At 35.9% G+C, this 25,133-nt stretch overlaps 1 protein-coding gene across 5 annotated transcripts in view; it reads left to right on the top strand.

Annotated features, from left to right (window-relative positions):
• The window catches only part of atat1 (alpha tubulin acetyltransferase 1), an 86,910-nt gene that overhangs the window by 60,147 nt on the left and 1,630 nt on the right, over positions 1 to 25,133 (top strand). For 4 of the 5 annotated variants that reach the window (XM_039770013.1, XM_039770014.1, XM_039770017.1 and 1 more), the window contains 2 exons: positions 18,728 to 18,819; positions 20,742 to 20,871. The exons of the other annotated variant lie outside the window; for it this stretch is intronic. In XM_039770013.1, coding sequence (XP_039625947.1) covers positions 18,728 to 18,819; positions 20,742 to 20,871 — 222 coding nt within the window. The remainder of the gene's footprint in view (positions 1 to 18,727; positions 18,820 to 20,741; positions 20,872 to 25,133) is intronic. 5 annotated transcript variants of the gene reach the window in all.

Raw genomic sequence — 25,133 nt, forward strand, 5'->3', positions numbered from 1 at the left:
CATCAACAAAGAAACGTGGATAGTAAGATTTAGTAAAATATCAGTAATAATAATACATTGCTCGACACCCAGTAACACTTTACAAAGACATTTAAAAGACAGCTCGTTAAAATAAATGTAGCAATCCATTGTCATGCTATAAGTGACAGCTTGCTCTTAAACATTTACACAGGTGGTTTTTCCTGGGAATAAAAAAGGGGGAAAAAATCCACTGGAAGGGTTTTGTTGTTGATCTCAAATTTCACCTCCGCCATGTGAGTCATTAAAACTATTGGAATGAAAACGCATAGTTCTATATAAATAAATAAATAAATTTCCTATCACAACCACCCTTTCAACCCTGTACATTGGAGAGGAATCTCATTTTCACAGCAGGTGCAATTATCCTATAAAACACACAGGAGTTCTGTGCACCGTTTTTCATGGGAGATTAAAACTCATCAAATGTATTTAAAAAACTTTTAGCAGCCTGTAGCATTCCTCATCTGCTGTGGTCCATTACAAAATGAACACCAGGCAGTTAAACTTGTGCACAGTTTCTTTAATAAGCCTATCAGCACCTTCATATCGAGTGTGTCTCTTAATCCCTTCTAGCAGAGGAGACACTTATTTCCACAGCTTGATCTATGTTGTAGAAATGTGTGCCCCCGTCTTCTGCTTGTAAATTAATACTGGAATTACAAAACTGTCCACAGTTTATTTAAAGAGATTGAAGGAAGTCTTCTATATCACTTTTTTGTCTACTATGTCCTTACTCATCCACTAATTAAAAAAAAAATCAAGCGCTTACACTGTCTTTTTTTAAGTATGTCTATGAAAATCGCTGTGAGTAGCCAGAAAAATGCTATATAAATGTAAGTTATTATTATTATTATTTAGGTTTTTTAAAATCCAAATAAACCTGATAGGACTTCCAAGATATGTGCCACTCTAGGGTAACAACAATGTCAAACTGATTAGGAAATTTTGTGATCAGTTTGTTTAAAGTATATTAAGCAAAAAATAACTTTTCATCATCTTCTCATTTCTAATTTGGCATTTCAGGATACAGTATATACTGCAAATATACATTTAAATTGTAACCGCTGACAATTATTTACTCGTGTGCTTGCGTTTTCCATAAAACAGCTTCAATATGTGCACAAAGTATAGGTGATAAAACACACAAATTTCTGACATTAGCATGACTGTTGAAGGAAAAACATGTATTAGAAAGTATTCTATGGAGTTTTCATAAATTAATCATTATATACCTTTTGTTGTTTCTTGATATATTTTGTAATCAGGTTTTTAATTTTTTTTTATTTTACTGCCACTTCACAGATCAACAATCCCCAACTTGGTCACTGTCCGAATAAATGTCTCAACTTTTTTCCTGTATCCATTAATACATTTTCGGTTTCACTACCCATCTGAAAGAGTTGGCATCAGGTTGGGTAGCACTTTTAAACTGTAGTAGTATGAACGAACGTCAGTGTGGCAGTGTGGCAAGCACAGTGTGGCTTTTCTTTCCGTCTCATTTTTTGTCTTCTGGCCCAAGCCTGTAAATCTCTTTTGTAAATGGGTGGCTTGGATAGAGGACAGATACTAACAATTTTCAAGGCTATATTAAAACAATACTAAAATATATTTGTGTATGTGTGTTGTAGTGCCCCATGTTGTAAGTGTTAGATCCATTGAAGAAGTCAACTTAAACAAAGAAAATGTACATTTTGCAGGTTTGTTTGAAGTGTTTTACATTATAACCATATTATTAATTGCTGCATGAATATAATTTTTTCAAGGGGATGACCGTTACTATTGTCAAAAAAGACAAGCAGGGCAACAGGAGGAATATGAAAGTTATTTGTTGAGTTTAGGAGACAAAGGATACTTGTAAGGAAGTTCATGCCAGTGCTATCAGTGTACATTCTGGAATTTATAAAACTGCTGATATTATTTCACAAAGATGTTACTGGCCTGGTTTTATGCTGACATTAAAATGGCTACGTTTTCTGATAATTATAATCATTATTTTAATTAAAAGACTATAATTGTCAGAACAGATTCAATAAAATGTTTTAATATCTCAGTTTGTCGGACTCTTTAATTGACTTGTCCTACAAATGTGTATCAGTGGATATTTGGTACTTCATTTGACAAATAATATAAAATTTTCCAAGTCTCATATATTTCAGATAGATAGATAGAACTTTACTTGTCCTCTAAGGGAAAATGTGCTTCTTTTTTTTAACAGAGGCTGAATGAATAAATAAATTAATATTAATATAATGAAAAAAACAGCCAATCCAATAACAATTTCTAATGTTCATTCTGCAAGCAACAGTTGGGGCTCACAACTCTTGACGCAAAAGCTCAGCTGTAGAAATGAGTGTCCCTTTGAGTGGAGAGGACAATGGGACACAGTAGACTTGAAAGTGATGTAGAAGACTTTCATCAATCTTTTACCATGGATTTAGCTAATATTCGTTATCCAGGGTTCATTTTGAAAGCAGCAGACAGTGTGCACACAGGCCCATGGATCTGCTCCAAAAATGGAAATGAGTGTTCCCTGTAGGGATAGGATGCAGACACATAGTGGAGAAGATTATATAGAAAACTATACCTACAACCTTTTAAAATCAATTTTACATATTTTGACCTCTCCGGTGTTCATTTTGTAATCAGTAGTCAGAGGGCACACATTTTACGGCTCTACAGCATCCATGGAAAACGAGCGTCCCGACCAGTGGATGACACATGCGTTTTCATTCCAATAGTTTTAATGACTCACATGGCGGAGGTGAAATTTGAGTTCAATAACAAAACCCTTCCCGTGCATTTTTTTCTCCTTTTTTATTCCTAGGAAAAACCACCTGTGTAAATGTTTAAGAGCAAGCTGTCACTTATAGCATGACAATGGATTGCTACATTTATTTTAACGAGCTGTCTTTTAAATGTCTTTGTAAAGTGTTACTGGGTGTCGAGCAATGTATTATTATTACTGATATTTTATTAAATCTTACTATCCATGTTTCTTTGTTGTTGAGCCCTGTTGAAGAATTTTTTGGTAACAGAACAGTAAACACACCAAAACGACTGAAAATACAACAGACGACTGGTATTTTTCGATATCATTTTAACAAAGTTTACTGTCCGCCCTCAATCACTGAGCACCCCAGTAAAACGTCAATAGCATTTAATATACCTGCAGCCTTAGAACGCAGACATCAGGACATCACTGCGCGTGCATGTTTACTAACAGATATGACAGCATTTTGCACGGAGCATGCGTTAAAACAAAATTGATTAAGATCAGTGATTTTCAACAGTTCACATGTTTGCCGTAAGATTTTTTAAAGGAAACTAATTAAAAACTGCTTTGAAGAAATATGACACAAAATACGTCTACGACGCAGATTATATACCATTTTCTATATGATTTTTATATCATTATTTTAATAATATACATACACGTTATGTGGACTATAAAGCAATAAATGTATCATTTCGTGCATTTTAACCAGTTGACATCTCTCAACTTGTTAAAAATTTGTATACAGTAATCCCTCACTATATCGCGCTTCGACTTTCGCGGCTTCACTCTATCGCGGATTTTAAATGTAAGCACATCTAAATATATATCACGGATTTGTTGCTGGTTCGCTGCTTTCTGCAGACAGTGGGTCTTTTAATTTATGGTACATGCTTCCTCAGTTTGTTTGCCCAGTTGATTTCATACAAGGGATGCTATTGGCAGATGGCTTAGAAGCTACCCAATCAAAGCATGTACTGTATTACATATTAACTAAAACTCCTCAATGATATAAGACATGCTTCCCGCGCTTGATTGTTTGCTTCTCTCTATCTTTCTCATTCTCTCTGCCTGACGGAGGGGGTGTGAGCAGAGGGGCTGTTTGCACAGAGGACACGGACGCTCCTCTACAAAATGACGCTTTATCGCGGTGCTTCTGCATACTTAAAAGCACATTTTGATTGTTTGCTTTTCTTAGCGAGCTCTCTCTGACATTCTCTGCTCCTGACGGCGCTCCTTTGAAAATAAGATATGTTTGCATTCTTTTAATTGTGAGAAAGAACTGTTATCTCAGTCTTGTCATGGAGCACAGTTTAAACTTTTGACTAAAGGGTGTTATTTCATGTCTAGAGGGCTCTAATAATGTTAACAGTGTGGAAGAGTTTATAAGGGCTTAAAATATATAAAAGTAACCATATAAACATATGGTTTCTACTTTGCGGATTTTCACCTATCGCTGGGGGTCTGGAACGCAACCCCCGCGATCGAGGAGGGATTACTGTATAATCAATTTATATGAACCTTTACTTCAATAATTACACATTATGTTTGCATTGGGTGTGCACCTTGCTGTGTAATTATATCATTGACCTCGTGGTATTGTTGAGCACATAGTGTCCCTATTTATACCTCACTATGCAGCGGCTGAATTTGATCATGCATTCACACGTATAATAAATAATAATAATAGTATTATTATTATTATTATTAATTCCTTATGTTTTTATAGCTGCTTTCTTACTACTCAAAGCAGTTTGTAAAAATAAATAAATAAAATAACATAAAGGAAGCCCCCCGGACATAAACCAGTGATCATTTAACTGCGAGTAAGCAATCTTACTCTTACCACCACCTCTTTCTGTTAGATAGGCGCATTATAATTTTGAGCACTACTTTAGTTATTTTATACTGTCATAAACAAATTACATCAAAAAGGTTTTTTAAAAAGCCAATTTGAAGCAAAGAGGGAAAGTAATAACTATTTTCTTTTGTAAGTCAATCAAAAATGCTTAAGCCTAAAAAAAGATAGTCCTGTCAAAATAAGAGACTCTTTCACCTTGTTGACGAGATTCATCTTTAAATTAAATGCTGCCAATAAGGAACAATAGAAATCGCCGCACTGCTTTCTAACTTTGACAAACTAAAGTTTTATTGAGTGAAAAAAAAATGATCGTCCGTGACAGATACACTTAATCAGTAGTGTGTGCGACCCACGATTTGTGAGTTTGACTGTTTGTATTGTGTTGTGTACGCGCGTGTGTGTGGTTTTCTCAGTTTTACAATAAAAACAGACATCAGTTATTTGTGAAGCATGAATATTCTGATCATTCTGGTCCCTGATCACTGATAAACATTCCGAATAAACAGCGCTATTCCAGTGTTTTCCTCCATGACATCCTTTCAGCAAAATAGAAACAGATCGCCCTTTAATGAAATGCTGTCAATACGGAAAAACAGAAATCACCGGGTGGCTTTCGGTCAATGATAAACCAGTGTCTGTTGAGGTGAAAAAATGGGAGGTACCTGCGGTTGTTATCAATGTTTCCTGGTAACTCAGGTTTTGAGAAGAATCTGTTTTGTGAGGTGAAAAAATAATCGCCCTTGACAGATACGCTTAATCAGTAGTACGTGCTACCCACGATTAGTGAGTTTGAGTGTGTGTGTGAGCGTGTACGTGCTTATGTGTGGTTGTGTTAGTTTTACTATAAAAACAGTTAAACATCAGTTATTTGTGAAGCGGGAATATTCTGGTCATTTTGATCCCAGATCAACATTTAAAGAAACAGAGCAACTCCAGTGTTTTCCTCCATAACATCCTTTCAGCAAACAGGACTAAGTTCCTTGCTGAAGCAGATCGCCCTTTAATGAAATGCTGCCAATACGGAATAACAGATATCACCGGGCGGCTTTCCACCAATGATAAACCAGCGTTTCATGAGGTGAAAAAATGGGAGGTACTGTGGTTGCCATTCAGTGAGAATCTACCAATGTAAATGGTCATGAAAATAAAGAAAACACATTGAATGAGGAGGTGTGTCCAAACTTTTGGCCTGTACTGTATATACATATACATCCACAGATATATATACATATATATATATACAGTGGAACCTCGGTTCACGAACGTCCCGGTTCACGTACAACTCGGTTCACGCACCAAAAAGATCGCCAAACTTTTGCCTCGGTTCACAACCACACACTCGGTATACGAACAAGCCAGGTTCCCTTGCCTGCCTGCAAGCTGAGCTGAAAGAGAGAGAGAAAGAGAGAGAGAGAAAGGGCGAGCGAGCACGTGCCTGCTAGGGAGGTGGAGGAGGAGATTGCTGCACGTGTTTGCTGAACAAGCCAGTTTCCTAAGGCCCTCAGTTGAGAGAGAGAGAGAGAGAGAGAGAGCTAGCACGTGCCTGCTGGGAAGGGGGAGGAGGAGATTGCTGCACGTGTTTGCCTGCCTATCTGTAGGCTGTAGTGCAAGCGAAAACATCCCCCTCCCCCACAGGCAGCCTGAGAGAGAAAGAGAGCAGCCATGCTTTTTCATTTAAGCAAAGCCGCTCCTTGTTCATTGTTTTCAATAAGACGTGCACTCTCTTTGTGCTCTACAGTATTTCGTGTGCTTTTGCAGTTAACTATGGCTTCTAAGCAAGTGGAGAGTGGTCAGAAGAAAGTTTTGAAGAAAATTGAAATCGAAGTAAAGAAAGAAATTACAAAAGGTGGAAAAATGTTTACCAGTTTACTCATTTAACAATCGGAGAACCCTCGTGCTTTCAAGCAGCATAATGTAAACAAAGCCAGACTGCCAGTAATGTGGAGGGTCACAAGAACGTTCTTTTTGGAATGGCTGCATGAGGCTTTCACTCCCACCAGCTAAACAGCTAAAAGCACCAGAAACCCGAGAAAACACCTGAAGGAAAACACTTCATGCCAGAACTTGTTTCATGCAAGGTTAGTTTTCTTGGTGGTTTTTGTATTACGGATTTTTCAAAAGTAATTTTTTTAGTTCATAATGCGATTTGTTGCAATGTTATTTTTCTCTTTTTTCAAATGTTCGCTTTTTTCCTTGTGCTTAAAACTCATTAAAAATTGTTTACATGGAGGACTTCATCGTGTGATTTGTTGCAATGTTACTTTTTTGTTTGCTTGTGAGTTGGTTTTTGTAAGCGCTTCGGATTTTTTTTTCTGCTGTGCTTAAAAGTCATTTTAAAAAAAATGCTGCACGAGCACGTGCTACAGAGAGATTAGAGAGCCGGGCAGCTGACAGGGAAGGGATTGGGGGGACGGATAGGTGGGGGTGTGTGTGTGTGTGTGTGTGTGTGTGTGTTTGTGCGCTCGCGCTACACAGAGAGAGAGTGCGTGAGCGAGCCAGCTCCGGTAGCTGATCTGGGAGCCTGGGTGTTTTGTGTCAGTGTTATTCAATGTTTTTAACATTAGTTTACTATTACACTGTGGATTCTATGGTGTAATTAACTATATTTGTGCTTAATCTTTACATATTTTTACATATTTACATACAGTTTGTACGGTCTGGAACGGATTAATTGTATTTACATACAATCCTATGGGGGAAACTGCTTCGGTTCACGACCAACTCGGTTTACGACCAAAGTTCTGGAACGAATTATGGTCGTGAACCGACATATATACATATACACACACTCATATATACACACACATATATATATATACACTCTTTGGGGTGCGAGCAACTGTTGCTGGGGGTGCCAGAATCCATCAAGGAAGAAAAATGAAAAACATTTATTTGTACAAAATCTTAATTTATTTATCCATTCCTAAATAATTAAATGGGAAGGCTATTTCGTATCAGTGCAATACGCTGCTTGTTAAAACGGATGACTCCCGCTCATATGCAAGTCTGCATGGGTATTATGAACTATCGTATCTGTTCAAGTTCTATTTAAATTTTAAATAGAAGGAATTTTCATTTAGTCGACAGAAATATCTTTGGTAGGAATGTAAGTTAAATGTAGGCATCATTGCATAAATTTTTCTTCACCATAGAAATGTAAAGAGTAAATTCGCCTTACGTTCCAACCAAAGATATTTGTGTCGACTAAATAGAACTTGAAAAGATATATTTTTTCAATGTGATCGCAATTCAGATCGAGTTGACGCGCACTACATCGAGCCCGCGTGCTATTGTGGTTTCGCCTGCGTGCCTCAATAAGTCACCCTCCCCTCGCTCTTACTTTTTTACCGTTCATCTTATGATTACACTGAGTATGGCTTTACCAAAACAATCATTGATGGCGAATAAAGTGTCCATTATTCATAAAGCTTCAATTGGTGATCTGTCTTTCTGCGTTAACCGCATATTTTTTCATACATCTCAAACCAAGAGGATGCGAGGGTAAAATGAATCGGGAAGCGCTGATATATATGTATGTGTGTGTGTGTGTGTATGTATGTATGTATGTATGTATGTATGTATGTATGTATGTATGTGTGTATGTATATATATATATATATATATATATATATATATATATATATATATATAATATTGAAATAGTTTTACTGTGAAATAATGCAAAGAGTACGCGACACGTGTTTTGCCCTAATTTTGGGGTCATCAGGCGTACATACTCAGTGCACCCCCTCTCAGGAATTGAACCTCGGACGTCGGCACTAGAGGCGAAGCCTCTTCCATTGCGCCACGGCGTGTGGTTTGTCTATTTAAGAGTATGTAGATCGGGATATATATTATATTATATATATATTATATATATATATAAATAACGTAACATGATTGTCAATATACAGCAATTGTTTTGTGAGTGTTATGAGTGTTGCTGTCATCAAGGATTTGATTATCATTATTTCTTTCAATCAGGTTCGTATTTGTAGGATGTGTTGTGTTCAAGTTACATTCCGTGTTTGTCAATCGCTGTAAAGATAACAGGTTTCATTCATCGATTCGTTTCTTACTGCATCAATAAACAGCTCGTCTTCCTCTTTATCTGAGACGTGACACACTGCATGCACAGGTTTTTTTTTTTACACTGTCTTCCTTTAGCGGGACATTGACTTTTTCCACCGTGTGCTTTGTTTCCGCAGTAGCTGTACTTATGAATATGCTTGTATGTGCGACACACTTCATATGTTTTTGCTGCCTTCTCAATTGTGTAATTCGGTTTTTGTTCAGCACTCTTTGGAACTGTTGCTTTTTGTTTGTGCACTGCGTCATTTCATGTGAGCGCCGTGTACATGCATCGGGTTCCCAGCTGTGCTGGTGCCATCTCGTGCGATGTCCACGGCTGTATTTAATGTTAGCTAAGACCCGGCACTTAAAAGTTTCTCTCGCAGTTTCGCTGAGTTAGTGCCAAACACCACCCTGACCATCTCATCTTCGTCTGCATAAGCACAGTCCTTCACCCGTAAATATTAAGCGGCAGTGTTTCTATTGGATTGCCGCTGATGGACGGCCTTATATGGGCAGGCATCGAGCAGACGTCTATTATAGTATATGGATGAAAAAATAGGTTCCAGTTATGACCATTACGCGTAGAATTTCTAAATGAAACCTGCCCAACTTTTGTAAGTAACCTGTAAGGAATGAGCCTGCCAAATTTCAGCCTTCTACCTACATGGGAAGTTGGAGAATTAGTGATGAGTTAGTGAGTCAGTGAGTGAGTGAGTGAGTGAGGGCTTTGCTTTTTATTAGAGTATATATATATATATATATATATATATATATATATATATATATATATATATATATATATATATATACTTTTCTATTAATTATATATGTTATGTTTCTATTTATTTATTTTTTATTACTTATTCATTGTATTTTTTCATAATTTATCCATTCTTGATGGATCGTTGGGACATGCATATTTGCACTTCTTACATTTTTTTTTTTGCTTTTTTATTGTGTATATAGTTCATGGATGCATCTGACTCGAACTACACTGATTTGGATTTATTTTTATAGACTTTATGGACTTTGGCTTGACTGGGTTCACAGCCTTGGGGACAACAGAATCTTTCTGTGGTTCACGGGATGAGTCTTTTGAACATTTCCTTGCACTGTGGCAATCTAGAAACCAAGGATAGTGTGTGTTCTTGATTATATTGGTTATACTGGATTGCTCTCAATACTTCTATATGTGCTAAATGACTGAGAAATTATCTGATTTTATACCCACCTGCTTAGTGGTTCTGAGGCGATCACGCCTATATTACCCAGCATCATATGTATGTGGCTGTACAGTGGAACCTCCAATTCTGATATCTACAGGTGCATCTTGTAATATTTCCTACAATGCTGCTCCTGCTGTTTGCTATTCCTGCTCATCTGGTCCTCCCCACCCTGCCTGTCTCACCTTCTCCACTGAGCTGTGCTGCTTCTCTGATACTATCAGATAGTATTGCTCTACACTATGCTAAAACACTCTTGTGACAAACTCCTTCATACTAAACAGTTTGTCCAAAGCAAACAGTCAGACTGGAATGTCCTACACGACACTGGTATTGTACGGCGCCCAAAATATTTACATCGCGCGTCAGGTCACAGGCACTGACGGCTGCAAATGAAAAGTTTAACAGCAGCATTTGTTCAGGAATGTGCAGTCCTATTCATGACTTTGGAAATAGGAGTGTCAGTATGCCAAATCTGCAATTTGTTAAAATAAAACTCTGATCCTGGATCTCTCCACAGTGAACCCTCGTCAGCTAATATTGCATTGTTTAGCTCAAGATCTTTTAATGGCAAAGTCCTGGTACTATCAGAATTCATTACAGACTCCAACCTTGACATTCTTTGCCTAACAGAAACTTGTTAAAAGCCAAACGATTTTACATCTCTCATGGAGGCGACACCATCCAGATACATTTACTTCTCGGAGCCTCGCAGCTCAAGATGAGGAGGAGTTCCAGTAATTGTTGCCTTAAAATGAATGTCACGCAAGACTGGCCTCACCATGCGCATCCAGGCTTTCTCTGACCATCAAAGGGCTTACAGGGAGGCACTAACTGCAGCCAAGAACATGCATTATTGGGGAATAATAGAAAGTGGTCATGATAATCCAACAGTTGTGTTCTCTGTTGTTAATAAGCTACTTCAACCTGCATCTGGACCAATTACCTCCTCTTCCGAAGTCTGTGAAAAATTCCTTCATTTTTTTCTTCAATAAAATTAAAGATCTAAATCAGTGGTTCCTAAATTTGGTCCTAACAACTGATCTCATTTATTAGCTGGTCTTTTTTACTCTTCTCTTATTCTGCATCCAGAAAAACACAACATGTTTTTTATATTTATAAGACATTTGTCTAAACCTATAAATGCTTAACTCTCTTTTGTAATTTTCCTATTATTTTTGCATTTTCCTGTGTAGTTTGCACCCTTCATTTAGCCCTAATAGTGACAGTTAACAACCAGCATACCAGACACCCAGGATGATGAAAGCAGCAACAACTTCAGTGTCAGCCTCTCTAATTAGTAAATAATCAATTAATTAACCAGAACACCTGGAAAAGCAGAATGAAAATTAGGCTGAAAATACTGTTACCGACTTTAAAAAACTACATATTCTCAATATAACTGCTTTTTAGTTATTACTTAGTTTGTAATTTCTATGTTGACTCCAAAACATAGAAACTATGAAATAATGAATCACCTAAGTAAGCTAAGAGTCCAATGAAAAAATGGAAGTTGGTTGGAACAAAAACCTGCAGCCACAGTGGGTCCCCAGGACTGAGTTTGGGTACCACTGATCTAAATAACTCAATTAATATAAATACATCATCCATTTATATCTTTCCCTGTCTTCCCACTCCATCCAGCTCTTTTTCTAAATTTTCACCAATCACATCTACATTTGTTAATGACCTGCTTTGTAAGATGAGGCCCACGACCTGCGTACTGCACCCCATCACCACCAGACTTCATAAATTCTGCCTTTGTGACATAATCCCAACTGTTACAACAATAATAAATACATCCCTTGACACTGGCTTTGTGCCAGACACTTTTAAAATCCCTTCTGTAACCCCAATGTTAAAAAAGTCTGGTCTTGATGCTGACAGTCTTAACAATTTTCAGCCCATCACTTACCTTTCCTGTTAAAAGTTCTTGAGTGTGTTGTAGCTTCCCAACTCACCAAATATTTAACTTCTACTAATTTTATGGAACCCTTTCAGTCTGATTTCACTTGCCTTAGTGAAATTAACACCTGGATGAAGCAGGATCCCATACTATTGCAATAAAACTGAACTCCTGCAAATTTGGCATTAAAGCACAACTTAAGAAATGAGCTCTTTCTCAGTCACTCTAAATGGTGATCGCATTAGACCTTCTTCCGATGCAAGGAATCTTGATGTCATTTTTGATTCCACCATTTCTTATTCCGCCCACATAAACCACATTAAGAAACTTTCAAACTTTCTCCTCCTTAACATATCCCATGTTTGTTCATTCCTCCCTTTTTCTAATGCTGAGAAACATGTCCCTGCTTTTATGACATCTTGCATCGATTATTGTAAATCCCTACTGGTAGGTGCTGCTTCTAATCCGATACCACAACTTCAGTTGATTCAAAAATCTGCTGTAAAAGGCCTAACATAGACCAGCAACAGCGATCATATAACACCCATCCTGCTTCGCCTCTACTGGCTCCCTGTTTCTTACAGAATTGAATATAAAATTGTAATATTAACCTACAAACTTCAAAAGACCTTGTACCAGACTATGTCAGTGACCTTCTCTATCACTATGCTCCTGTTTGCCCACTAAGGTCCTCTGATTCTGGCAATCTTGTAGTGTCCCGCACTAACCTACTCTCATTGTGTGACAAGGCCTTTAGCTGTATAGCACCCAGACAGTGGAACAACATTGCTAAATGAATTATATCAACTGACTCAATTCATTCTTTTAAATAACAACTTAAAACTGATCTGTTCAGGAAGGCTTTTATCTTAACCTGACCTTCTGCCTCCTCTTTCGGTCTTCCTCTCTGTCCACTGCTCAGTATAATTTGTGTATGTGTTACCTCACAAATGATGTTATTTGCTAGGCTTTCTTTTCGTATTGAGTTTAGTATTTTACTCTGGTTTATTGTCTTTTATTCTATTTAATGTCTTTGTATATCCTGTATCTATCTGTTTTAATATTCTATTCAGGAAACATCTGTATCCAATGTTACATATACCTGTTGTTTCTTTATGAAATTCTATGAAGCGCCTTGAGCATGGGAAAGGCACTATTATAAATAAAATGTAATATTAATATTCAGATTATTATTGTTATTCTTACTTGATTTCTTTGACTTCTTGTGATACACTTTAAAATACATACTCTATGAAGATGTGCTATAGTCATAAATGTTGTTGTTGGCCTTATAAATAGTCTTTGAGGTTCAAGTGAAAAGACAAATCTAGAGCAGCAGACCACAAAAATGGTTCCAGAGTTTGCTCCTGAAATTGCCATTGGTTGAGGTATAAAGTAGCCTCAACCCTTGCTGAGCTTGGAGTCTGTAGGTGAGTTGCTAGACTTGGCAGAGAAGTAGTGCAACTGAGCAGGAGAGATAAGTGGAATAGTGGCTGGTGCCCATAGAACCAATGTTTCTTAATAGAGAGTAAGTGGACTAGAGAACGCACTATATAGACAGAACCTTAAACATATTTTGGCACTTACTGTATGTTCCAGGATAGGTGTTCTGATTTTATTTTTTTTTTATAACAAAAGTTGACACCGAGGTACTTTTTTTTTTTTTAAGTTAGAGTTAAACCCCCATAGCTCCCACTTCTCTACATACTTTGTGAAGTGTTTGTACTCTCCACCCTGTTTTATGCTTTCACATTCTGCCTCCCCCTTGATAGTTAACTGGTTGGTTTACCTGGTTGTCTGTTAGGGGTTGTCAACCTTTTCTAATTGTCTATAAGCCTTTTAGGTTTTGTGGCTGTCCGTTTTAGTTTATGTACCTCTAAAATGATGCATTCACTTAGTTGTTTAAAGCTAATTATGTGAATTTCCCCTTGGGATTAATAAAGTATCTATCCTATCTATCTATCTATCTATCTATCTATCTATCTATCTATACAAGGTAAACATATGACCCACATCACAAGGAAGTGGAATGCTTTTGTGGGTCTCATAAAAATCTATCATTACATAACCGGACATATTCTCAGTGTATTGAGATTCACCCTTACAAATGGGGAGCTGCACTTATGGACAGCACCCCTCTGATCCCTTGTTGGTGTGAATGCCCAGGAGTTTTGGGTTATAATTAAATATTGGTACCTAAAGTGATGTTGTCCTAAGTTGTTAAAAGGTAAATACTGTGTTTATAGATAAATGCTTTGTCCCAGTAGTTGTTAACACCAATTCCAGTCTACAATTTCCCATAAGATCTTCCTATGGGACAGCAACAATGAAAGGATTGCTGTAAATATCCTAACACAGGTTAGGCGCCTGTTTCTGTCAATATCACAGACTGGTATTTGCTCACAGTTCACTACCTCTGAAAGTATTTAACCTGAGCAAGCACAACTCATTGTATTACTGAACCCTTTAATATTTAAGACCGGGGTTAGGATTCTATAGAACATGGATAAGTGTCTCAGTCCCTCTGACCCTCCAGTTATTGCTATTTTCAGTAAAAAAATGCAGTTTCAGTAACATAACAACACACTTTACTTCAGTGTAAACTTATGTTTATTTGTAGCAAAACCAGGAATATCAACCACTACAAGTTAAAACAGAAGATAACACAAGAGTGAATGATTCTAGTGAAAGTCCATACAACAGGCTTCACATCAGATAGTTCATTTGGCTTTTTAGCTGTTGCAGTCTTTATCTCCTTAATCCAGCTGAGGTGTTCTTTTTCCTCTTAGGCCAGTCAAGATGTTTGAGTATGTTTGTATGCTGCAGGGGGCTAGGATGACAGAGATGTCAAAGAAGTTTCCCTGTTGTTATTCATGATGCATACTGTATCCCTCTTTCTCTTCTCCTTTTGCAATGTTTCTAAAAGAATGCTTCCAAGTCCTTTCCTTCATAGAGTTCTACGGTGGTTGATTATGTAAAGATTTTGGAACAGTTACACATGCCAAAATCAGACAACTGATAATTTCCAGTGGTCTTGTCACTTTGCTTTGTCCTGGGTATAACGGTAATCTTCATCTAGCCCCGTAAGCAGATCCTCCAACTTGCTGAGGTGTCACCTGCTGCACTTGGGCCACAATCCAGGTGGTTCATCATGTGGTGGGTGCGGCGGCGCATTATCAGCGCATGCTCCCAACCTCTCTCCCTCTCCCGCTCACTGTCAATAAAGCTAACTTTAGTTAAATACAATAACATGTAGCCTACAAAGTCCCCAAGTAACTACTTCATATCTTCTTACGAGCATACATGCACTGGTTAGTTTATTTGAGCTTAAATCTTTTACTGTCTGCTAATTATCACATTATTTTAGTATTTGCTTTTACATTTGCATATCTACCAATATTCCTCAAGTTTTTTGTATGCATCACAATATACGCTCTCTTTTTCTCCTACCAACTTTACAATATGGTCTTTTTTACATGGTTCTGTTCACTTAAAAGCTGCATCATAGCTAAATAATCCTAATTTCCACAAAATTAAATATTAGTTTTATTTAACAATTTATAAAACATGATTTTTTTTCACCCCAGTACAATACCAATTTTTTGGAAAATTAAACACTAGTTTTGATCAAACAGTTTATAACGAAAGCATAACATTTGAGGAAATTCAGTGTTCAGTGTTATTTTGTAATGTAATCACACCACGATCTGTAATAATACAGACATTTGCACTGTGATAACTGCTGGTGGTCAACACCTCTTTAGGTTTCATCATTCTCCCATTCTTGCACTAATTGTTCAACATGTTTAGCTATGAAACAGATAACGTACTTTACAAAAGAAAACATATTGCTGTTCTCAGTCAGCTTGTGTGACTAGTGTGAAAGGTTCATTAATGTACACATTGTCAAAATGCTTGTTGTTTATCATCTATGTTTTATATGCATATAAATGACATTCCAAGGGCATGCAGGCTACTGCAAATGGACCAGTGACTCTAAACTGGTCCAATGTTAGTAAGTGAGAGTATTTAAATGAGTATATATGTGATGTGCTGGTTAATTTAAACCTTGTTTAAGACTATAGAGTAACAATCAAACATAAAAACTGCACATCTCTTACTGCTTTTAAATCTCTTGAGGTGTTTTGTCAGTTTTATGTAAACTGTATTTTACTGTTGTAATTACCTATGAGCAACTTTCCACAAGAAGCTGTATTCTGACAAAAGTGTCAACTGTTGTTTTAATATCTAAATATTTGGCAAGAAATAAAAGGTATTAATCAACAAAGTGATGTCAGTAGGCATTATTAAAGTGTTTAGATGCAGAATTAAAAGATATATTTTAATGTTCTTCATTTTAATTTACTAGTTACAGACATTTATTGGTATTTTATGCCAGCTGCTCCTCTTTAACTATTTTTTCTCCTGTGTTTTTGTGTCTCTGTGTAAACTTTCCCCCAAAATCCTTTACATCTTTTACTTTCATCCTTCAGCTCACTCAACCGTTCCTAGTTTTCTTTTAATTGACTTTGCATAATTCTCCATCCTTGTGAATATATTTTTTTAATTTAACCTAGGCAATATAATTATGAAGGACTCCTATTTATTTAAATACTGAAAGTAATAAACTTATGTTTGTTTATTTGTTGCTTTTCTTTCACACTTGCTTTTATATCTGATTTGCACTTTTATATTTGTGCCTTTTTTAAGTTTTCTAGAATTTATTTAAGCGTGATGATGATGATTATTATTATTATTCTTATTATTATTTTCCTTTTAAAGTATCTGTGATATTAACCATATTTCAAATTATTAAATCCTGAGCAGTGTATCAGTGTCAGTGAACTGTATCTAGCATCCAGTTATTCAGGAGATCTTTTGCATCTCTGCAACATAGTGCCAATTTCTGAAGCCCCTGTCAAAGTCTCTTTGAATGATAAATTTGCAGTAATCTATTTAACATTTTGTATTTTTGTATTATTTTCTAAATATATTTGTTGTTTATTTTAATTTTCCATGAAATAGTCACTTATATACAGTATATGCCATTTTTGTTTTTTGATCATTTAATAGTTAATATTCTGATACAGAAAAATCCAGATTTTTTAAATGGCTAATAGTTCAAGATAGTTCCTAACCTTTTACATTCTGCGTTGTTCTCCTTCAGACAAATAGTATTAACCCAAAGGTCTAAACTTTGGATTGCTGTGGCTGAATACGTTTTTCTTAGCTGTATTTTTAGTCTACATTATGTGCTTACTTTGTTATGCTCTATGTATGCACAGTATTAAGTACAAAGTCACTTTGATTAAAGATATTAGTTCAAATGTTGGAAGAACTTTAACAAATGAGTTGTTATGCCATCAAATGCAGATCATATGTGTAGCTTTCAATTAAAGACATTTGTGTCTCATTATTTTATGAATTTTAAGTGTATTTAAGATATGTAATACAGAATTTCTTAATTATGAAAAACCCACAAAAAGAAATTCCCAACTTGTTACTTTTGCTGTAATTTTATAGGAAGGATGAAAACAAATGCAAATTTTGTCATCTGATTTTCTTCTGCTTCTCTACCAGTAATCTTATTTTGTTAATACTATAATTAGAATACAGTTATTGATTCAGTTTTGCAAATAGTTGCAATAAAAACTAAAAACAACTTCTTACTGTCACAAGTATGTTTTCCTTTTATCTTTAAGACTTCTGGTTTTAAATACCATTTAAAAATCAGCATTTTATATTTCACCTCATTTTAATAAAGGTTATTCTAAATGGATCATCTTCCAAAAATTTTACCAAAAAACATTTCAATAAAATGGTCAGCAGAAAAGACCACTAGCCAAGTTTTGACAAATAGGCCAGTCCGCATCCCATGTAAGGAGAAACCAGATGGTCCTAAGAATAAGTCTGCAGATGTAGGGTCAGGTAGGAGGCACAGAATAGCTTACAGATTGTGATTTGCATGTAATACTATTCTTTGCAAAAGTTCGGAAAGACTTAGATGTTCAAAGCCAGTTCTTTGTGAAAAGTAACAAAACTATTAAAAGATAGAAGACTTGATGCTCCAATTTAAAATCCTTTAATGTAAATTCTTACTACAATTTATGTTATTCTCAAACCTTTGTATATGCCATCAAAACAACACCATTGTACTACAGTAGCAGAGTTAAAGCAATGGCAAAATTGGATATTAATCCAAATCTATCCTCAGAACATTATTTTAGCAGACTTACAGAAATGTTCATGCTTTATCAATAAGTAAAGAAGTCTTCAATCTAATCTATACCCGATTCTCCTTTATAATCTCTTCTATTTAGGATTTGACCAAAAGCATGAGATCACAAGTACACATAGCCAAAATGAGATTCTCTTGCAGGTTTGCTGAGTTCAGCATTATAGGTTAAGGATCAAGAGGAAGTTGGAGTAGAACCATTGCTTTTCCAGATTGAGAGGATCCAGCTGAGTGGTTTGAGTTTACAATTAGGATGCCCCATGAGCATGTTCTATGCTTTAAAGTGAACTAGATCCAAATGCAGCATTGGTTCCCATCTCGTAGCCATTTCCATACAGCCCAGAATAGGAGAAGAACATAAAATCAACTATGCATATTATCTTTGAAAGAGCCACCAATTACTTACTTGACTTTTTTGAAATTGCACTTCTTCACTTTTGGTTTTCATATCATATTCTGCTGTGTCATTTTTTGTGCTTGTTTTTTATTTCATAATTTATTTTTCCTTTTTTGTAATATAATTTTTGCATTGCTTCGTGTCCATTTTGTTTGCTTCTCTTTCTTTTCCATTCCTGCTCCTTCTGGATCCTATCCCCCAACCCTACCCCCACCAATACTCCTTCTTCCTTCACAGTATCACTCCCAGCCAACAAGGAATGGTCGCCAGAGATAATCTTTACAGTCGGCACAGCAATTACAGGTTAAATACATCACCTAGACAGCAAGGTAACATAGAACTTCTGGGAAACTATTTCAAAAACTCTTAAACGTTAATGCATGCATTTTTTTCAGTTTCTTTAATTTTTTTTTGTCTGTTGTGCTGTTAAGTATAAATTAGTATAGTATAAATTACACTGTAAATCTGTTTTTTTTAATTGGAAATTTTGTTTTCTGTGATTGTTATATATCTAGTTTCTTAAAAACAGTGAACTACATAAACACTCTTTTTTTAGATTTCATTTCATCACCAAAAAAAATCCCAAAGTGCATCATGCATATGATATAGCACAGTAATAGATATTCTCAACCACAAGGCCATTCTTTGTGAAACAGAGCACTGCAGCATGGCTTTAGAATGTTCTGCATAATAGAAGGTGCTATGAGACAACACATGGTATATTTCAGTTAAAGGAATTGTAAATCTGTTTCCATTAAAACTAATTACTAAGGATTTTTTTAAATATAGCAGTGCAAATTAAAGTGGCATGCACTTGAAAAAATGCTATATGATTGTGTGTTAAAGTAAATTGAATTTATTTTATTTAGCACATTACTGTGTAGCTATCCTAAGATGATAGCCAAAACATTAAAGGGTACTGAAGATTGAGAGAGCAAATATATGAAATGTGAAGGGCAAAGATATTAGAACAAACATAATAATCTTTTTAGATATCACTTCCAGGAACCTGGGCTGCCTTAATGAGGACCAGAATCTCACAGCACTATTGCTTTGATTTTTAATTTGTGGGCATTTGAGTAGTCTTGGCCATTTGGTTACTGGAAGTCATTTTGAAACGAACAGACACTCTCTGAAAGTGCACCTAGGTTGCTGTAAAGAATTCATTCATTCAGTTGTTAAGTTCTTAGATGTAACATATTTTGCAAAAGTCGAAATTACATATCAATATTTAAATTAAACAGAGAGAAAAAAAGATATCTACCATCTCCCGGCCTGCATTGAATTTATTTTGTTTAGGAGTGCTTAGTATAGAATCCATTTTACTGATCTGAAAATTGTCAAGAGTTTCTGACCTGAAGTTGATGGCTCACAATTAATCCCCTTCCAAGACGGGTATCTTGCAGTGTTCAGCATTGTAGTGAGTGTAGCACAGCTTCTCCTGTCATTAGTGGTAGTAGCAGTGATTAGAATTGAGTAGAATTGTTGAAATGAAAAAGGAAACCAAACATCAGGGTTAACCACCAAAAAAGAGCATAGAGTTTTAACATTAGACAGCCAAAACCCCATCCTAGCTTTAAATATAACATAGGGACCATGGCCATCAAAATTATTTGGATTTTTATTTTTATTTATAGTACTCTATGTAAGGCTTTTTATATTAAAATAATTACACTAGATGGAAAAAATGTAGGTTACTGTCAAATCATGGGAAGAAAATTCAGTTGTAAATAATTAAGTATGCATGTCACATCCACCTAGTCCAACAGCTCCTTCCACTGAATGTAGATTCATGTCTCACAGGAGAGAGTTACATCCCAGCATTGCATAGGTGAACTTGCAATTAAGTGAAAATTGCCAAGTACTGTTCAATTTTGAATTAATTTCAATTAGATTCAATTACTCTAGTGTATATAAAATATGTGAAGTAGCCTATTTAATTAATTGATCCTCCAGCTATTGCAGCATATTTTATTTATCTCCTTACAATCTAATAAAAGTTACATTTCATAAAGTTTAATTTTTAGAAATAGTCTGTGATACACTGTTAGACAATGTGCAGTATTTCAGAATTTACTGTGTTGTATTTGAATAGATTTCCCATTTTAAATATTTACCTAACCCCTCAAACTACAACGTAGTTCAGTTCAGAAAATAAAATATGATGCCTTTTCAATGAATTATGTGAAAAAGACGTTTTTCTGCAACTAGACAAGTTAACTACAAACGTATGTGTGATGTTATTATGCAGGGTTTAAGGACCTCAAGCCAATTGAAACACGCTCTGAAACATTAATCCCAGCTACAGCCACAGTACTACCAGTGAATTCAAAAACAGATCAGGATCCTTCTGAGATAACGACTACAAACCAAAGACATGGGTGAGTTAGTGCAAAGTAGTTGTTTTTATGTATTTCATCATCTCCCAATTTTTTGGATGCAGTGATACCGTGGGTATATTCTACCATAACTTCAAAGTAAACCCACCAGCCTTAACTTCATAAATAGCAAGCACCATCCCAAAATACCTCATAGGATTATTAAACAGCATAATATTGAACTTTAAAAAGAGAATTGAATTTCAATCTGTGCAGCAGATTTTAATTATTGTTTGAGTTCAGCTTCTAGCACTTTCTTTTTCTAATAGTACAGCAGAAAATGGACATGAAAACATATGTTCATCCTTCACATCATTTTTCAATCAACTAATTTAGAGAAATGGAACCCTGGAGCGAATCCCAAGCACTAGGCACAGGACAGAATCTAGCCACTGGACGGGACACCAGACCATCCCAGGTCACACTTGTGCATACAGCTGCACTCATTCACACCAGGCAAATTTTTAGTTATCAAATATCTTACAAGCAATGCTGTAAGGGCCACTTTATAGTTTATACCAAACTGGTAATATACAGCCAGTCTGTAGATCAACTCAAATCATGTGCATCCCTGCACAGCAACAAGACAGTGAAGTTAATAATTAGTGCTCTCAAATGGTAGAATTTAATGCCATCATACTCTGATACTATGATTTAGCCGTTTATATAACTTTATAGCTTTCATAGAATTTCACATTCAAAATTTTGGTCTGTTTGATGGTTTTGTATAAATCCTTGATATTATCGCCCTACATGATAGAAAATAAAGCCACACATATCCGGATACTATTGGATAGTTGGTCACCACTATGGCTCAGTAGGTAGTTTTGCTGCATACATCATTAATGAAGTGGTGGCTCTGAGGCTAAGGATCTGCGCTGCCATCTGGAAGGTTGCCAGTTTAAATCCCATTACTGCCAGAAGGGATTCATCTTTGTTGAGCACTTCAGTAAGGCCCTTAACCTGAACATTGCTCCACAGGTGCTGTGCAATGTCTGACTCTGCATCTAACCTTCAAAGGTCATGCAAAAAGACAATTTCCCCTTGGGGATTAATAAAGTGTATCAAATCAAAATCAAAAAATAAGCAGTTATCATCCAGATTAGCTTTAGCGCACATTTTTTGAGTTTTCATAGTTCTTTTGGTAGATCACCTAATTTATCTAATTACTTCACAATGTCCAAAAACATTTCAAGTAGTCTAGGTTTATTAATGATGTTAAATGGTCCAGTCCATATTTTTGGTTGTACCTACAAATACCCCATGTGAGTAACTGCCATTTTTTCCAGAACTGATTTTTGAATTATTCCTTTTTCCAGTCCTTTGAAATTTTCTCTCATCACAGACATCAAAAACAATAACTGCATTATCTTTTCTTTTGTGAAATTAAGAGGCATTGCTTCTTAAGATTTGACCAATTATTTTTTTAAACTGTTTTGCTAAAAAGATATCAGAATTCTATTTTTTTTTTTATTTACCACATTTGTGCAATTTAATTTGATGCGTAAAAAATTGACATCCAGTAGCATGGGAATTCCAGACAAGGTTGCATCTCTTGTGTCTGATTTCTGAAGAACTTTCTTACTGCATTACTTTTGAAAATGTTAATGTTTGATATAGCATTTAGTGTTTGAATACTTTGTTTTTCCCCCGTGACCCTGTATTCGGATTCAGCGGGTTGGAAAATGGATGGATGGATGGATACTTTGTTTTAATATGCATTGTGCTATTTTAAAATGGGCGTACTGCTCACTGCAAATGAAACTAAAGACATATTGATATAAAGACATATCTATGCAGTCTGCCTTAGTTTTAAATTAGATTAAATTATTATTCTTAATGCTGCTGACCATTAGGCCTGTTCCTTTTGTAGACACTGCTTTATAATGCTCAATCCAAGCTGGTCTAACCTCATTTTACTGCCACCTGTATTGACAGTAGCAGCTGTTTGTTATCTAAAACAAAAGTTTTTATGTATGTTTCGAGATGGGGGATTGTTCTAAAGTTCTCGTCCTGCTTTTTTCATTCAGTCTGGTGAAACCCATCCAGCATTAAAATACCGTATGAAAATAAGAGGTGTAAGCTGGTTCTCCATAGTACCCAAATATCACAGTACCTGAGCTATCCACAACTCGCCTTTTTTTAGTCCTCCTTCCAGATTCTCTCATCTTGCACCTCCAGATTAGCTTGTAACTATTTATCCTTGCTCAAGATAATCGATCTTTTCATTTACAGACAAGCAGCTCTTCCAACAGGGTGTAACGGTAACGACTGGCCTCTTTAGGTGGCAGTGATCACAGTGCTACCAGGTGAATAAGGGAAAGTTTAGAAACACACTACTGGAACTCCATTGTTTGGGCCAGTTTTAGCCATTTAGCTCTAATCCTCCTGCAAATCTGAATTGTATTAAAGAGGTACTAAACTGTTACACTATGTTTCTAACCACATTTCTAGCCCATAACACAGGTTTCTCAAAGTAAGTTATGATTCGGAAGTTATATAAAAAATTTGAAATGGCTTATATACACTAATTTCTGCAGTTTTAAACTCATGGAAGTTTCACATATAATAACTTTTGCAACTGTTTTAGTTAAAAAGCTTTCAATAGATTAGTCTGTATTTTTTATGATTTGTTACAAAATTAATTTTCATATTATTTAAATTTAATGTAAGTAAATATAAAGTAATGATGGTAGGTTTTAATACATAATTGTAGGTTTGATATTTGAAAATACTCCTTATGAGAAGGACATAGGAATCACAGTGGGCTCATCACTATCTGCATCCAGGCAGTGAACAAAAGTGAATAAAAAGCATATTAGGATACATAGTCTGATATGTGGAGTAACAAGTCAAAGGTAGGTTATGTTTAAGTTATGTAACACATTTGTGAGGCACATTATAACAAAACAGCACTAGAGAAAGTCCAGAGGAGAGCAATTAGTCTGACTTCGGGACTGAGGAATATGAGCTATGAGGGAAGACTGAAGGAAACCCTTTTCCGTTTAAGCAAACAAAATTTAAGAGATGACATGACTGAAGATTTTAAAATTATGAAGCAAATTAATATAGTGGATCCAGGCTGGTACTTCAAAATTAATTCTTCAACAGGAATTCAGTAGCACAGATAGAAACTTGCCAAGGATAAATTACCTACACACGTTGAAAGGTTTTTTTTTCCTCACAAAGAAACATAGACATATGGAATAAACAGCCAAGAAGTTTGGTAGAGAGTAGGATTTCAGAGATCATTCAAATCTCAACTCCATGTTATTTTTGGAGAAAATAGGTTACTAAGATTAGCAAGCTTGTTGAGCTGAATGGCATATTTTTACCAATGCCCTGAATTTCCTCTTAAATCTCCAAAGAAATATGTGTAACCGTGCTGTGCAATGAATTGGCACGCTGCCTGGATTTTGTTCATGCCTTGCTCCCATTACAGTTGGGGTATGGTGGTCATCAAAGATTATGTTCAGTGTCATACTCTACAGTTTCATTTTGCTACATTATATACAAAATTGTAGTGAGTACATTTAATTTTCTAGTCACTTGCCCTCATTGAAGGTGTTTGTTAAGAGTAAATAATATTTCAGAAATTTTAAATATAATTGGTATTTAGGGAGACCATGAATGAAACTGAGTATGATTATTCATTATACAGGATTATGGGGGATTGAACCATCTGTGAAAGCCCAGGTAGGTCCCACACTCCCTAGTTGCATCCGGGAGCCTCAATAACTTAATGAGGATGAACCCTGCAAATGAGGACATATATACTCAGCAAGGGGATGGTGCAAAGTGATTGAACTGCTTGTATTTAAAACTAAACAATCAATGTTAAAAAAGTGAAGTGTTTCAACATAAAGGTCTTCAATAAATAAATAATCAATAAAATAAAATGTGTCACGTGGAGATTAAAATCAATAAATAATCCAATAAAAACAAGGTTAAAATCCCTGAAAGATTTGTCTCTTAAAACTGTCACTAACCCCAATGTCTTCAGCCTATCCAATCAGGACCTTGCAACATGAGGAGATGCCCACCATCAAGTGCAGTCAACCATGTCTTCCTCAGCCAGTCCATCAGCATCATTGCTCAATAAAAGAGTTCCTTCTCCAGCCCTACATTCAACACAGGCCTGCCATTTGCTTCCCTGGGGCATACTCCCAGCCACCTTCCTCTACTCCTCACAACATGGGCTCTTCCTGTCCTGCCTCTTTTTCTCTCTTAACCTCCATTCTCTTTCCTCACTCTTTTTAATCTTT

The sequence above is a fragment of the Polypterus senegalus genome, chromosome 11, assembly GCF_016835505.1.
Source record: "Polypterus senegalus isolate Bchr_013 chromosome 11, ASM1683550v1, whole genome shotgun sequence".
NCBI classification, from domain to species: Eukaryota; Metazoa; Chordata; class Cladistia; order Polypteriformes; family Polypteridae; genus Polypterus; species Polypterus senegalus.